The sequence below is a fragment of the Delphinus delphis genome, chromosome 19 (assembly GCF_949987515.2).
Source record: "Delphinus delphis chromosome 19, mDelDel1.2, whole genome shotgun sequence".
In the NCBI taxonomy this organism is placed as follows: Eukaryota; Metazoa; Chordata; class Mammalia; order Artiodactyla; family Delphinidae; genus Delphinus; species Delphinus delphis.
The window spans coordinates 24,617,414-24,633,917 of NC_082701.1; the positions used below are offsets into that span (position 1 = coordinate 24,617,414).

The following is a 16,504-nucleotide window of genomic DNA, read 5'->3' on the forward strand; positions in this document are numbered from 1 at the left end:
ATACTCAGGAGAGATGATCAGGTTGTGCGGCAGCAGAGGGAGGCAGGGCAGAAGCCTGGGGTAGTGTGTGCGTGCGGGGAGGGGGTAAGGAGGAAGAGAGGGGATTTTGGACAGGATGGCCAGGTACAGGCAGGGCCTGAAAGCCATCAGCCGCTGCGGAGCTCAGGGCGATGGAAGCCATTAGGGTTTTAAGGGGGGTCTCAGGCAGTCAGGTTGATGGTTTAGAAAATATACTCTGGCCCTAGGAAGGGGATGATTGGAGGGCCCTCATCCTGTGAGGAGGGTGTCCACCCTAGATTTAGTGCCTGCTCTGGGTGGGGAAGGGGAGGGTCCCGCTGGCTGAAGCCGGGCCCAGCTGCTCTGGGACATCTTCCCGTCCTTCCCCCTCCCTCCTCCCTCCTCCCTCCTCCCTGCTCCCTGCTCCTGTCTCTGTCACTCACAGGCAGGGCCAGGTTGGGACAGCCATGGCAGCAGTGCTAATCTGGATTTCTCTCCTTGTGGGTAAGTTGGGGTCTTCTTCAGGGGAGAGGTCCAGGTTGGGGGGGAGGTGAGAAGTTCCTCAGGGGAGGGGTTGGGGGTCGGGGTGAGGCAAGGGCCACAGGGACTTTGGGGTGTAAATTCCACAGCCCATGGGGCTCTAGGGAACTGGGGCTGGGAGCTGCGATATGGGGTGCTGGCTGGGAACTCTGAGGGGCAAGGTGTCCTAGGCTAGGCTGGGCCTAACTGCACAGGCCCAGAGCGCCATGGGCCCTTTAATGGGCTGGCTTCTTTCTGGGTCCAGGCTAAATTTGGCCCTGGGAGAGTGTGAGGGTCACTGGGGCAGGTCCTCTCCCTGGGGCTCTGGGCTCAGGCTCCCCTTTGCTCAGCTCCTAGTGGCCTCCAGTGTGGGCCCTCTCCCCTCTGTATATTAGGGGAGGTGGGTGGAGGCCCCAGAATGGCTACCTGCCTCCTCCGAGGGGTCCTTACCTCTCCCTCCCTCCTACCCCCTCCAGCCTCCCACAGTCAGCTTGGGGGTCTTTTCCAAGTGCTCTTAACACACACACACACTCGCACACACAGACACACACTCACACACCCCACACCCCTTTCAGCCAGACATCAGTCCCTGCCCATTGTGACCCTCAATGGAGACCTAAAATGAGGAGTGAGGGGCTTCCGTGAATCCAAAGCAAACTAAGGTCTGGGTCTTGTCACTGATTAAAGTGTGCGGCACAGCCAGGGCCCCAACCCATCCTGCCTGGGAGCCAGCAAATCCATCTGCCTCCTCTCACACATGTCTCCACTCCCTCAGGGCCACTAGGGGCTGGTGGAAAAGGGGACCTTATTCCCTGGCCAGGACTGAGGCTGGGCCGTGTGTCTGGGGGTCGTGGGTCCCCACAGGTCTCCTGGCAGGGCTGGGGCGCACCGAGGCCCAGCAGACCACCCTGCACCCGCTCGTGGGCCGCGTCTTTGTACACACCCTGGATCGCGAAAACTTCCTGCACCTTCCTGAGCTCGTCGTCTGTGAGAGGGGCCTGAGGGGCACCGGGGTGGGCTGGGGGCGCCTGGCCCAGGGCTGGTGAAGGCTCCTCTTGTGTCTCCAATCCCCTCTCCTCCCTTCCGCCAGCTGTCCCAGCCACCGTCCCTATCACCTACCACGCCCACCTCCAGGGACACCCAGACCTGCCCAGGTGGCTCCGCTACGCCCAGCGCGGCCCCCACCAGCCTGGCTTTCTCTATGGCGCCCCCACCCCAGCAGATCGCGGACGCCAGGTCATCGAGGTACCAGTAGGGGCCCCAGTGGGCTGTGTCGCTTGCAACAGGGACCCGGCGTTCACTCATCTACGTGACTCACATGCCTCTAATTTGGTGGGCTATCTCAGTCTTCTCCCGCCAGGCCCAGCCGCACCGCCCGGGGTTAGGGGTTAGGTTCTCTCCTAACCCCACCTCTCAGCCCTCTACCCCATCCTCCAGGTCACAGCCTACAATCGGGACAGCTTTGACACCACCCGGCATAGGCTGGTGCTGTTGATTGGAGACCCAGAAGGTACCGCCAGCCCCGCCCCACCCCTACCCCACCAATGCCAGTCTTGGGGGATCTCCCCTGGAAGGCGGGTGTAGAGTGAGTAGTGGGGAGCAGGGCACCCTGGAAAGACTCTGGAGTTGTATTCTCGGCCGCTCTGCTGATAGACGGTGGAGGCTTGGGTGAGTAATTGAGGCTGTGGGTGTGGAGGAAGGGCGTTTGAGGTCTGTGATATAGGGGGTATTAGGGAGGAAGGAAGGGAGCTGAGGGGACACGGGGACCAGCTTGGATGGGGGGAGGCTTAGGAAGGATCCACGCAGGGCTGGGGGCTGGGTGCGGCCTAAGGTGCCCACCTGGCCCTCCCAGGCCCCCTGCTACCATACCAGGCTGAGTTCCTGGTGCGCAGCCATGATGTAGAGGAGGTGCTGCCCTCGACACCTGCCGGCCGTTTCCTCACAGCCTTGGGGGGGCTCTGGGAGCCAGGGGAACTCCAGCTGCTCAACATCACCTCTGCCTTGGACCGTGGGGGCCGAGTTCCCCTTCCTATCGAGGGCCGCAAGGAAGGGTAGGCATGCAGCCCAGGAGGACTTCCTGGAGGAGGGGGCAGCTTGCCTTTTGTCTAGGTGGTGGGCATAGAACATGGGTCTCCCTAACTTCCAAGTGGGGCTTTACCACTTGCACGCTCACCGTGCGCATCTTTACTTCCCAGCATCACATCCCTGTCCACTTCCTTCTGGCCACCCCCTCATCTCCTCCCTCTTGCCCTTCCTGGGCCCAAACCCTAGTTACCCTGAACTCTGCACTTCCTGGTGCCCATAAGGACATGATAGATCCATCCATCAAAGGACATTCCTGGGGGCCAAGGCCCCAGAAGATGGCTGCTCTGTGTACTCTCACCATAACCCCAGATCTCAGGGTGACCATAACCCTCAAATCTCCAGTGCCCAGTGATACCCCCAATTTTCTGATAGTGGTTTCTGTCTGGGCCCAGGGTATACATCAAGGTGGGCTCTTCCTCACCCTTCTCCACCTGCCTGAAGATGGTGGCATCCCCGGACAGCCAAGCTCGCTGTGCCCAGGGCCAGCCTCCACTGCTGTCCTGCTATGACACCTTGGCACCTCACTTCCGAGTTGACTGGTGCAACGTGTTGTTGGTGAGGAGGGACTCTGGTTCTAGGGGTGGGGGCGGGGCATGGCCCCCATCACGGTCTCCTCCATCCCCATCCCATCCCATTTCCGTTTCTTCAATTATCTACTCGCGCGCGTGCGCACACACATGTTCTACCTTCTTCCACAAGAGGGCAACAGAGCCCATGATCCAGACAAGGGATCACCCGCTCCTGGAGCCCCAGCTGTGCCCAACTGGAACAGCTAGAACAATCACTCCCGCAGGATGGTTCCAAACTCCTTTCTCCACCTGGGGCCTCTGTGTGACAGCTCTATTTTCCTCTAAGGTGTCACGGCAAATTGGCCTAAAATAAGGGACAGATAGCTCTCACCCCCATGTTATAAACCAAAGATGCTCACTACTGCTCTTTGGGTTATTGAGCTGAGGGGTCTAGGGTCCCTAGAGACCTTATTCCCAGGGCTAGGAACCCTTCCTGTGACTTGACCGACAGCACAGGCAGGAACTGGTAATCAACATTCTTGAGCACCTGCCATGGGCAATGCACTATGCAATCAACATGTTTTATCCTCACAACCACCCAGGAGACAGGTACCACTATTAGCGTCCCTACTTTACAGATGAGAAAACCGAGGCACCTAGGGGTAAGTCATTGCAGCATAGCACTTGTCTGAAACAGGATTCAAACCCAGGCAGTCAGACATGAGAGCTGTGCTCTAACCGTTGTGCGGTCCTGCCTCTCCTAGAATTTCTTTCCTGGCACCTAGACCAGTGCTTGTTCTGCTCGGTCACATGAGCTGGGGGAGGCCAGGCAGGAGGAATCCCTGCAGTTGCATGGAGCAGGTTGGCCCCAGAACTCCTGCCCTGCGCCCTGAGGTTCTCTGTGTCTGGCCATCCACTCCTGGGTCAGCCCTGGGCTCTCTGAGCAGGTGGACAAGTCAGTGCCAGAGCCGGCAGATGAGGTACCCACGCCAGGTGATGGGATCCTGGAGCACGACCCGTTCTTCTGCCCACCCACCGAGGCCACAGCCCGAGAATTCCTGACCGATGCACTGGTCACCCTCCTGGTGCCCCTGCTGGTGGCCCTACTGCTCACCCTGCTCCTGGCCTACGTTATGTGCTGCCGGCGGGAGGGACGGTGAGTGTGGGGGCTGAGGGCAGGGAGGGCACTGGGGCTGGTGCTCACGTTGTGGGATTCCTTGTGGCACTGGTGCCACGTGGGGACCCAGATCCCTCAGGGAGCAGAGTCCTCAGCCAGGAAGGGAGGAAGGGCCCCTTGCCTGGCCTGGCACCGGGAGGGGTTGTGGATAATAGCTAATCCCCTCCCTTGTTTTTCCAGGTTGAAGAGAGACCTGGCCACCTCTGAGTGAGTAGGGGAAATCTGGGGGCTGGGTGGGAGGTCTCCTAGACTAGCAGGCTGGACCCTCCAACCTCCATGAGCAGCAGACAAACCAAATTACTCTGGGATGATGAAGCTACCCTCGGCCTGTGCGCTCCAGCCCTCGGCTGGTTGGGCACTGGGCCCGACCTGTCCTGGCTTGGTTTTCTCATTTTCTGGTCTCCATGGAGGAGCCTAAAGTGGGACAGGAGAGGGGACCTAGCCAAGCTTCAGGGATCTGCTGCCACCCTGGGAGAAAGGGCTTGAGAAGCAACTTTAGAAAGCAACTTAAAAGGCTTCCAGCGCGTGCGCGCGCACACACACACACACACACACACACACACACACACACAACCACGGTTCGCTGGGAGTCAGACACTTGGGTTCTAGGCTGCTTTCTGCCACACAGTTACTGTGACTCTTTCTGGCCTCAGTTTCTTCACCTGCAAGATGATGCGGTTGGACCAGCTAATATCTGGGTGCTTTCAATCCTTCCAGCCCTTCCCAAATCTATCTCACTCTTATTTTGCCCAGGTTTTCCCCACCCATGGCCTTACCTGTCCTCTGTGCCTCCAGACCTCTTTCTGTCCCTCTCCCTTGAACCCCAGAGATTCCAGGAGGCAGGTGTGAAATGTTAAGCTCCTTTTATCCCCACTGCACTGAGCCTGTGGCGGGCCTGGCAGCCCTCCCTGCTTGCCCAGCCTTCCTGGTTAACTGTGGCAGCATTTGGCCACCCTGCGAACCCCCTTGGCGAGCTTCTTGTGCCCCTGCTTGGAGCCCATGGGCAACCGGCGCTGCCCAGGCCGGCGCTGCCCCGACTGCCACTGCCGCTGCCGTTGCCGTCTCTTTGCCTTGGGCTTGAACTTGGAGGCATGCTTGCTGGCCATGAAGACGGAGCCTGTGGCCCCCTTGCCTGTCACCTGCTTGAGTATGCCCTTGTCCACCAGCCTCTTGAGTGCTCGCTTGAAGCGCCAGGCGCTGCGGGTCATGTAGCCGCTGGTGCCGACGGCCTTCCTCAGGGTAGCCAGGGACACGCGCTTGCGCGCCCCCTTGCTCGCCATGACCCCCAGGATCACTTTGGATATGTTGGGCTTCCGGTGGGTTTTGGAGGAGGCGTGGCACCCAGTCCCTCTCTTGCTCGGGAGTCCGGACGTGCTGGCCTGCTGGACTGCACCCAGGGCACTGTTTGAGGCCAAGGGCCCAGATGGGGGTGGCAGCGAAGTGTCTTTCTTCATCTCTTCCTGGGGCCCGTGAAGGGAACTGGGTGCGAGGACCTCCAGGATGGTGGCTGGAAGTCTCCCCTGAGTTACTCCTCGGTGGAGGAGGTGCGTCCCAGTTCCTGGTTCCCTCAGAGGCTTCCCTGTAGGGCTCTGGCCGGAGCCTTGCCCTCCCTGGGTGGCCAGAAGGAGGGCTAAGGATGGTCACCCACGCTGGCCTCAGCAGAGCTGTGCCTCAGGTGCAGAGGGTGGTAAGGTTATCCCTGTGGTGACCTCAGGGGAGCATTGTGAGGTCACCAGAATCTTGTGAGGGTCACAGGAGCCCCGTTGTTCCCCCCTGGGTGGGGCAGACGCCAGGTAGTGTGGGCATCTGACGTGCCAGGGAGCCTGGGGAGAAGGGCTGTGGCCGAGTGAGCCAAGCAGGTGGACCCACGGGGTGTGTATGTTCTCGCCAGCTGACTCTAGGGCGCCTTAACCCCCCCATTTTGACCCCACCATATAAATCCATTGGGTTAAACAATACATTTTTAGAATCGGAATTATACCAACATTTTTGAATTTTTATGGGGAATAAATGTTCCTGAGTGAACATCAATGTAATCCCTTGATCTATCGAAGTCGATTTAATTCCTTGATCAACTTTTTACACAAAGCAATGAAAAAGATTTGCTTTTTTTTCTGCTTTCATTTTCATTTGGTAGAATTTTCCCCCACTGGGATCAGTGATTTTCTATGTAAATTTTACAAGGAGGATTTTATTTCTCAATTTGGGGGCCTGTGCCAAACTTGATGAGTGTCGTCTCCTGCCACTGCGGGGATTCTCTTCTGGCCAGTTACTTCCACCAGGTCTGCCTTTCCTGGGTCAACTTTCTAGCTCTGCTGGTGTCAGGAAACTATGCTTCCTCCATCAGTTTCGAGTCAATAACCAATTTTACCCTGTGTGTTTGCGCGCGCGGTATCAGCCCTTGTTGGTTTGGATTTTGTGTTGATTTATTTCTACAAAATTCTATTTTTTTTTCTTTCTGCCTGTTCAGGTTCATTTTTCAAATGATCCAAAATTGTGATTCTGCTGCCTGTTTTTCACCTACGTCAGATTTTATTGGTCAGAACATCCTCTAGCCCAACCTCCAGCCCAATGACCCCCTCCTGTGATCTGTGTGTCAGAATCAGGGCTCAAGGGGCTGTGCGTGCATGCGTGTGTGTGTGTGTGTGTGTGTGTGTGTGTGTGTGTGTGGAGAGGGAGAATGCCTGCCAGTTGGTTTTTCTGCCCAAGTGCTGATGTGGAAGGACTGCGGAGGAGGGCACCGCGGGTCTGACTTCTGCTGCTGCTCTGGAAAACTGTCCGCAGAACGTTTTTCCACCTGTGTGTGTTACTAGAGTAATGAGACCCAGATGTGGGGCTGGGATTGGGGAGGAGGCCCATCAACTAAGGCCTCCCCCACCGGAGGGATCATTACCTGCCAGGCTGCCTCCGCTGCCACACGCTTCCTGCTCCCGTCCCCTCTCAGCCTCCCCTTGCCTGCTAATGGAAACTTGTGTTTTGGACAACTCTGCTTGCCAAATTCCAGACTCAATAGCTCATCTTGACCCTCCCCGGCACATTCAGTAGGAAGCTAGAAAAACTTTTCTGTAGTCTGATCTCTCAGGCTCTAGCTGGAGTCTGTGTCCACGACTTGAGACACGGGCATGGGTAGGGATCATTTCCTCCTCCCAGATTTGATCAGTAATCCAGCAGTAAGTAGGATTGCTTCCACCCTGCCTGGGGCCCCCACCCCTTTAAGAAAACCAGTTCTTATTGTCTGTACTGAAAAGTCCCTGTTGTTTGTCTGACCCAGCAACCAGGTAGTCTGGGAAAAGGTCTCCAGGCTGAGCCCACAAATGTGGGTGGGTTCATGTAAAAGGGCTCGGAAACATCTTTCCACCGGAGGCCAAGTTTATCAGTGGGCCTACTACAATAAAACAGCACCAACGATAATAATAGCCATGGAAGTCTCCCCACAATAATAGCTATCTTTTGCTGCACGCTGACTAGTAGATGTAAATGTTTTTCTGCATCAACTCACTTAATTCATACAACAACTGCATTACAGTCGAGGAAATGGTGACACAGAGAGGTTAAGTAACTTACACAGGGTAACACAGCCAGTAAGCAGTGGAACTCACACTCAGACCCAAAGCAGGTTCTCATGCTTAACCACTGTGCTGCCCTACCCTACTTCTCAAAACGAACTGAAGTTGCTCCTGGACAGCAGAAAGCAAGCCCATGAGAACGTCAGATGAGAAGAAGGCTCAGCCTTCTTAGGGGAAACTGGAGCTAGAGCTCAGGTAGGACTTACTAAAGGGGGTGGTAGTCAGTCCTTTGGGCGCTGCTGGGGCTTCCAGTCCGGTGAGGGTGGGACCTCATTCCAGCCTCAAGGAGCCTTGGTCCGAAACACAGACAGGAAGCAAGACTCTGTGTGTGTCTGGAGCTAAGCAATGCTGGGGACAGCCTGGGGCAGGGTGGGAGGGGGTCAAGTTACAGAGGGAGTGGAGCCCAGGTCTGAGGGTCCAAAATATAGGCAGTCAAAGCCCAGCAGGAAAGAACTTGGGCAAATCTAGGAAAAGGTGAAGGAGGTAGATTTGCCAGACTAAGATGGGGATGACGGGGAGGGGAGGGAGGTTCGGTGCTGGGAGAGAATATTAGAAGAGGGAACTGATTGCCAGAAGGGACACAGGGGATCACCATCAGAATATAAAAACAATATAGAGCCCAGCAAACACTGGCTTCTGGTAATAAATACCACTGTAGGTATCTATTCATGTCTTAGTATCTTAGGAACTCTTACCATGTGCCAGGCACTTTTCTAAACACCCAGCCTGCATTTTCTCATTTCATCTCCAAAACAATCCTAGGAGGTAGGTTCTATTATTATCCCCACTTTACAGTTGAGGAAACTGAAGCACAGAGTGGTTAAGCAGCTTTCAAAGGACACACAGCTTTGAATCCAGGATGTCTGCACCCAGACCCCATGCCTCAGCCACTGGACACTAAGCTGACACCATAGAACTTCCTGTTTGTCCTCCCCCACCCATCCCGTGTGTGTCTCCCCACACATTGTAGGTGGGGAAGACTTCAGGGTGGCTCAGAGATAATGCCAGGCTGGACCCCAAAGTGGGTGCTGACTCCCAGAGCTGATGATTCTGCTGGCCCTGTGTCCCCAGTATCCAGATGGTCCACCATTGCACCATCCGTGGGAATACAGAGGAGCTGCGACAGATGGCAGCTAGCCGAGAGGTGCCCCGGCCACTCTCAACCCTGCCCATGTTCAATGTGCGCACAGGCGAGCGGCTGCCCCCGCAAGTGGACAGCGCCCGGGTGCCCCTCATCCTGGACCAGCACTGAGGGCCCACACAGGTGGGTCCGGCTGGGCAGTGCCAGCCTCTTTTCTGGGAGTAAGGTGGCCTCCGTCTCAAGGCTGGGGCAGGTGAGGGGGGCGGATGGGAAAGGGCACACAGACCTGTCTGCCCCTCCGAGGCAGTGGTGGGGGGTGCTCAGCAGTGCCAGGTGTGTGGGCCCCAGTGCCAAGCACTTGGACTCAGAGGGTCAGGGTGGGGAAGGCAGGAGAACCGGGGCCTGGTCCTCGCAGACCCCCACCCTCTCTTCTCTTTGCCGCTCCAGTTCCAACCCTGGCCTCATCCTCCCTTCTCTCCCCACGCACAGAGCAGCCACGACCCATGGCCACATCCTTCCTTCCGACTCCAGCTCCTGTCCCAGTGGACCCCAGGCTTGGAATAAGCAGAGAGATGAGGATGGGATGGGATGGGCTGAGGGTATCTGGGATCAGGTCGCCCAGAATAAAACCTGCTGTTCTGCTCATCTATTGCTGTACCTTCCTCTCAGCAGCCTCCTTCCCAGCCCTCATTGCCTCTGCTTCCCTTTCTGCCTTGAGGGAGCCCTTCGAGGGAGCCAGGAGCCGCCGCCTTGCCCTCTGGACTCTTGGCACTTGGCCGTATCTCAAATCCTCTGAAAGTAAGAGCGAAGGACCTGCATATGCAGCCCTGATGTTAATCCTCCCATGAACCTAATGGCGAGGGATACCTGGATCACCATCCCCATTTTATAGACAAGGACACTGAGTCCGAGAGACAATGAGTGACTTACCCAAGGTCACAGAGCAGGCAAGTGGCAGAGCTTGGTTTCAAACCTGGCATGTCCACCTCCACGCCGCCTTCTGGAGGGTTGAGGGGCTCTGGAAGCAGGAGATCCAGGCTCTCACCCATCCAGATCTCCTGGGGGGAGGTCCCTTTGGGAGTCATAACCTAGATATGGAGAGGGGGTTGGGGTGCAGGACCCTGAATCAGTGACCCGGATCAGCGACCCCTCCCGGTGCGCTCCTCAGGGACAGGGTCGAGGTCCACAGGACGCTGCACAGCCCTTGTTGAGCTTGGGGTCACCAGCTCAGCTTGGTCCCCACGTGAGCCCTGGAGAGACTGGCTGACCAGGAAGCGGCCACAGCTTGCTCTTCTCAGGTGGCTGCAACCAAAGCAGGCCGGCTCCACCCCTGCCCCTACCAGCCAGGGCACATCCCGTCTCACATCTCATGCTCCCTGGGGAGGACAGGCCAGGGACTAAGCCCCAGAGGGGACCCAGGTAAGGAGGGGGAGGGAGAAGCAGGGCCTCTTGGCCCAGGCCCCTGACGCCGGGGGCAGCTCAAAGAGAACACAGACAAGCCCACCCTGAGGCCTCGCCACCCCTTTCTACGCCCCTCACACTAGGGCTGGGCCCCACCCGCTGTCCTGGAGCTGATGCTTAATCACCCCTTTTCCCCGTGTGTGTGTGTGTGTGTGTGTGTGTGTGTGTGTGTGTGTGTGTGGAGGGGGAAGGTAGGGGGGATGCATGGGAGTTTTCTCTCACCTGGAGGCAAGGGCCCAACCTGGGGGCTGAGGGGAGGCTGAAACAGGCAGGGCAGCCCCCGGTCTAATGGCGATGCCCCCAGAGCCAAGGACCCCAGAGGAGGCCGAGTTTCTGAACACTGCATCCCGCTCTTCAGAAATGTATAGGCAAGGGGGTCACGAGGACCCCAAGTTGCTCTCCTTCCTCTCACTTCCCAGAATCCCCACCTTCAAAAAATGTCCCGAATCCATCCACATCTCACGGCTTCCACAACGACCTTCCCAGGCCAGCTCCAGGATCTCACCGCGGACCCCCACAACAGCCTCCCTGTGGCCTCCCTGCCTCCTCCCTGCCCCTTCAGTCTCGCCTCCAACACCAGTTGGGCCCATCCTTTAACAAGAAAAATCAGGGGGTCTCGCCCCTCTGCTGTCAACTCTCCTCTGCCTTCCCGTGACACCGAGAGTTAATCTACGCTCTTGGCCAGGCGTAGAGACCCGCCCACCCCCTGACCTCATCACCACCCCTCCCACGGCTTGTGTGCCCCAGCCGCGCTGCCTTCTAACACAACCCTGTTTCAGGGCCTTCGACTCGCTCTTCCCTCTGCCGGGGACCCCCAGTCCCCATGTCCACACAACTTCCCCTTGTGCAGTCATTCTGGCCTCTGCCCAAATGGCAGGTCTTTACAGAGGCCTTTCCCCTGCTCAGAGAGAGCCCTCTGCCCAGCCTCCGTGCTCTCCCATAGGATGTGCCCTGTAGGAGCGCCTTGTTGGGGTCCGCTTTGGCCCTAGAATGTAAGCTCCAGGAGGGCAGGATTCTGTGTGCCCCCAGGGGGTGCAGCGCCCGCACACAGCAGGCACTCAGGAAGGTTGCTCGGAAGGAATGTGAAGGGAAGCCATCAGGTCTGGGCCACTCCGAGCTCTTAAGGAGGTTGCTGCTCCTCTCTGGGCAAAGGGGGTGAGGTGAGCAAGGCCATTGCCAAAGTTTCTACCGTTATCTTGTGGGTGCCTCCCCCTTCCCTGCTGGCCACCCCACACCCATTAGTTAGTTAATCCCAGAAGCATCTGTGGAGGCAGGAAGAGGCTCCGAGCTCGCACCGCGTATGTGCTCAATAAACGTTTGTTGGCTGAAGAACTCTTTAGGTAACAAGCCCCAACCACATGGGCTCTCCGACTTCTCATGTGCAATTTCCTTCCCCCGGGGCCCCTCATCTGGCTGAAACCTGGAGCTGCACAGAATCTGCTCAGATTGGAAGCTCCACTCGGTCAGCGGGCTGTCTGGGGTGGCTCCTCCCTCCTCCCTGCCCCCCACCCCGTGAGCAGGGGACCGCCCTCTCCGAGTCTCATGCTGCCACCCTGGGCCTATGCGCTCTTCCTGTGCTGGCCAGGACGGGAGAGTCCGAGGCCCGCGCCATGCTTCCCTTTGCTGCGCGACTTTGCCTTGGGATCCTGGCAGCGCCTCCCTCCCAGCTCAGCTACCAGGAGCACACGGGAGCCTGGCTGCTGGCCGGGAGGAAGTGGCCCAGACAGGGGCTGGGGGCATGGCGTGACTGCGGAGGACAGAGAGCTGTGCCTGGGCTCCCAGCTCCCAGCCACGCTGGCAGCACGCGGGGAGGGCAAGGGGGCAAGATTCCACCTGGCAGTCACACCCCAGTCCCTCACCGCCGAGGACAAATAGCTGTTGTGTTCCCCTCCTGAGAATTGATCGCCTCCAGTGCCACGCCCACGATGCCCACAGGACCCAGCGTCTCCACCTGTATCCCAAACACAGCCCTCGCGCATGACCTGACTCTAGATGGTAGCTCACCACCTCTCAAATTGGTGAGAAGGCCCTCTGCTACCAGGGGACACAGGGACCCCTACAGCTGGCCTCAGCCCCCACCTGCACACTTCTTCCTTATTCTTGAGATAGATGCACGCACACACTTAGACCCCGTGTTATAGAGAGCTCCGTTGGTGTATCTGCTGGGATTTGGAGCCAGAGGGAGCAGGGTTCCAATCACAGCTCTGACATTTTACTCATAGATATTAATTATAACTGTCTTGAGGCTTTTGGGAGAATTTGGGAGAACTAGGTGAGTACCTGTCATCTGGCAGCTCCCGAGAACGGAGACTTTATGACATACCAACATGCACATGGTCACCCCAAAACCAGAGGTCTGTGAGATCTCCCTGTCCCCTAAGATCCGGATTAAATGCACTCAATTTCCATTCTATGAAAAGTTCAAGCTCTCCCTGTGAATGAGGGCGGAGCTTGAAATTCACCTGCTCATTGGCGCTGACCTGCTGTCCGATCCCGCTCTGTCTGGTAAGGCAGCTGCTGGCCACCTGTGGCCACTGAGCATTTGAAATGTGACTTCTAAACTGAGATGTGCTGCAAATGTACTGATGAAATGATAATATTTGGGGTTATCTTAGGTTAAATAAAATATCTTATTAAAATTAACATCCCCTGTTTCTTTTTATATTTTTAATATGGCTGCTAGAAAATGAGAAATCACGTGTGTGCCTCACTTTGTATTTTTATCGGGCAGTGCTTTTCTTCTTTTTTTAATTTTTAAATTAAATTTATTTTTTTATACAGCAGGTTCTTATTAGTTAATATTTTCTACATATTAGTGTATATATATGTCAATCCCAATCTCCCAATTCATCCCACCACCGCAGTGCTGTTTTCATGGTCCTTCCTGTATCTCCACTTCAGATCGACCCAAACCCAGAACTCAGGCACTTTCCAGAACACCTCCTCACACCAGGCCTCTGCATGTGTCAGAGCTTTCAGAAACCTTGAGGAGTGGCAGGCCTTTGCCTCACAGCAGTGAAGTCACCTAGCACTTGAATATGTGGCCTCCTTGTTCTAAAATGTGCTCTGGTCCCCACCCTACCCCATTTTCCTTTTCCTCCACTGTCTTACGCAGAGAAAACCCCACTCTCTCCAGCACCCATGTGGACCAAACTCACCTCCCTCCGGGCCTTGCCATGCACATCCTCCGCAAAGCACTGGACCTCTGTGTGTGTAAGGGCCTGATTACCCTCTGAGACAAGAGCCGTCCTTCTTCCAGGGTCTTGCTTCCTGATCCATGGACATCTCTCAGCCCTATTGGGTACCCTCTGGAGCACACACCTGGGAGGAGACACAGAGACACAGCTGCTCACCCGCACTAGAGCCCTGCGGCCCTGGACTTGAGGATGGTGCCCCACCCCTCCAGCCTCTCCTCATTTCCCCCACACTCCTCTCTGCTCTACTGTCCCCCTTTCATCCTCGTCACACAGACTCTCCTGTGCCCTCTGTCATGCCTATGTACACACGTCTCAAATGCCCAGGCCCATCCCTCAGGTCGCCATCTGTGTGTGGAAGCAGTCCGCACGTACACAGACCCCCCACCGTCCCCCCACCCCCACGGGTACAGGGCCCCTTTGGACACCGATGCAGTTTACTCCTAGGTCGGTGGGCGCATTCTCATCCGCTCAGGGGAGGCCGGGGGAACCCACCTCGCTCTCCCTCCTCCTGTGGGTCTTGGCTTTGAGAGCCCCACATGCAGCCCCGCCGGGCCTTGTGTGCCCCTGGCCTGAGGCGCCCACGCTCAGCAGGGAAGCCCCTCTCAACCTCAGCCAGCTCTGCCTAGGAATGTCTTGGGGGCACCTGGGGAGCCGACAGTTAAGGAGCTGGAGAAAAAAGAGGGAAAATCCGCCACGTTTCGGTTATAGAGAATCCTGCCAGGAGATGGGGTCGAGCCCGAAATGGACCCACGATTCCGAGAGAGAGAGCAAAAAGGTAAAAAATCCAAATGAAGCCTCCTCTCTTTCTAGAATTTTCGGTCTGGATTTGACTGAAAAATCAGCCGCAGGAGCATGACCATTCCCTCACAGAGAAGCAAGTGTGAGCCCACGGAGCAGCAGGGTGGGAAGTCCACGCTGTGCCTCCGTGCAGGCAGCGGGTCTGGGCAGCTGTATTTAGGGCAGCTGTGATGTCAGCGGGGAGGAGGGCTCGAGGTGGGAATGTGATACAATGGCCCCTTTGTCCCCCTCCCCTCCTGTCCTGCACACACTCTGCAACCACATTCTGGCCCCAAACCACATGACACAGGCGGGGCTGCACAGCGGGGCTCTGCCACCACCACCGCCCTGACACTCGGCGTCACCTGGCGTGCCCTCATACGTGCGTGTGCACACACGTACCCACGTGTAGAGTTGTGCATATGCAGTGAGAGGTGTAGCCCCTCCTTTACCGTGCTGCCCAGTACGGTAGCCATGAGCCACAGGTAGCTTTTAAAATTAATTACAATAAAATTTAAAATGGAGTCCTTCGGGGGCACTGTCCACATGTCATGCGCTCTATAGCCACAGTGACTAGTGGCTACCGTACTGCACAGCAGATAGAGAATGAGTTTATCATTGCAGCAAGCCCAAGCCTAGAGCCTTCCACACCGCGGGCTGCTTGCACACAGGGCCTGGTCTGGACGTGCTCTTCCTCTCACACGTGCTCACTCCTGTTCACAGCGATGTCACACTCCACACGCTCACCCAGAAAGGCCACCTCTTGACCTCATGGTCTCTCTCTTTAGTCTCCCGGGCATCTACACCCAGACTTGCACCCAACCCTGCGTCTCAGCCCCTGGCTTCCGGCCTCAGCCAGCTCCTCTTGGCTTGAAAAGAATAACAGGGTGAAAACATGACAGCAAGACAGCGGCACCAATGTCTGGTCTTAAGGCTGAGATGAATTCCATAGACATGGAGAGCTTTGGAAACTCAAGTAAAACTCAGCCTGGGTTGGCCAGGAGAATGAGGGGACAATGAGACATTTGAAACCTAAGAAAGGCCTGGGGCTTCCCTGGTGGCGCAGTGGTTGGGAGTCTGCCTGCCGATGCAGGGGACGCGGGTTTGTGCCCCGGTTCGGGAAGATCCCACTTGCCGCGGAGTGGCTGGGCCCGTGAGCCATGGCTGAGCCTGCGCGTCCGGAGCCTGTGCTCCGCAGCGGGAGAGGCCACAACAGTGAGAGGCCCGCGTACAGCAAAAAAAAAAAAAAAAAGAAAGGCCTGGAAGTTGAGAAGCGTGGTGCACCTGCCGGTGCGACAGATAGGGATGGGACCAAGACAGCCAAGGGCCTCAGGGGGCAGGAGGTCCAGGTGCCTGGGAGTTGCCTAGGCTGGTGTCAGGCAGGCCATCATTCAATGGATTGATCAAAGGATCACGAGGTAACTTGGGGTCATTTGCATATTGAATAAACTTTTGTTTACAAGACACAATTTCTTGCCCTCTTTAGGCTGATTCCAGTCCTACACTTTCCTGAATGTGGTAGAAGTGCTAATGATGAATTATTAAAGGCCATAATTAACCGTCACGACTACTGAATGACAGCCAAGGTATTAGTATTGCAGACAACGGCTTCTGAGGACTGGTCCATCTCTCTGTGGACCTGAGGGAGGGATGAGGGCCTTTCCTGCCCAAAGGTTTAGTTCCTGAGACCTTGGGAGGGGGGCAGGAATGGGACAGCTGTCAACTTCTCCCCGTCTCTAGGTCTCTGGGCGCCTGGTCTGCTCCGGAGTTCTGACTCCCTGGATCCTCTATGTGCCCACGGACGGCTGTGCCTCTTCCCTGAGATTGGGGAGCTGACCAGTCACCTTCCCTGTGGGGGCCTCAGGCTCTCAGGTCAGCAGGGAGGGGCAGACAGAGGGTGAGGGAAAAAGGAAGGGAGGGAGAGAAAGGAGGAAGAGGAAGCAGGAATTTCTAAAAATGAGAAGGAAAGGGCAGGAGGCAGGGGCTGGGCAAAACGATCTCCCCAGGCTGCCACACACCCAGGGGTCATGTTTTGGGGACTTAGAAGGCCTGTCACCTTCCTGGTAGCAGCTGATAAGTACCTGGACTGCAGCTCTCCAAGGCCCTGGGGAGGATTTCCTGAGGGCTGGTGGTTC

At 56.8% G+C, this 16,504-nt stretch overlaps 2 protein-coding genes across 2 annotated transcripts; one reads left to right on the plus strand and one right to left on the minus strand.

Moving 5' to 3' along the window:
- The first annotated feature begins 464 nt into the window (after window positions 1–464).
- On the plus strand, window positions 465–9,568 carry SGCA (sarcoglycan alpha). Its single transcript, XM_059996486.1, has 10 exons — window positions 465–501; window positions 1,381–1,503; window positions 1,607–1,761; window positions 1,954–2,026; window positions 2,369–2,567; window positions 2,994–3,156; window positions 4,058–4,266; window positions 4,468–4,494; window positions 8,925–9,117; window positions 9,424–9,568. Exons 1-9 carry the CDS (start codon window positions 465–467, stop codon window positions 9,103–9,105), a joined length of 1,167 nt encoding a protein of 388 aa, XP_059852469.1. The 3' UTR covers window positions 9,106–9,117; window positions 9,424–9,568.
- Window positions 5,217–5,741, minus strand: LOC132414399 (histone H1.9-like). Its single transcript, XM_059996888.1, has one exon. It carries the CDS (start codon window positions 5,739–5,741, stop codon window positions 5,217–5,219), a length of 525 nt encoding a protein of 174 aa, XP_059852871.1.
- Window positions 9,569–16,504: the final 6,936 nt, after the last annotated feature.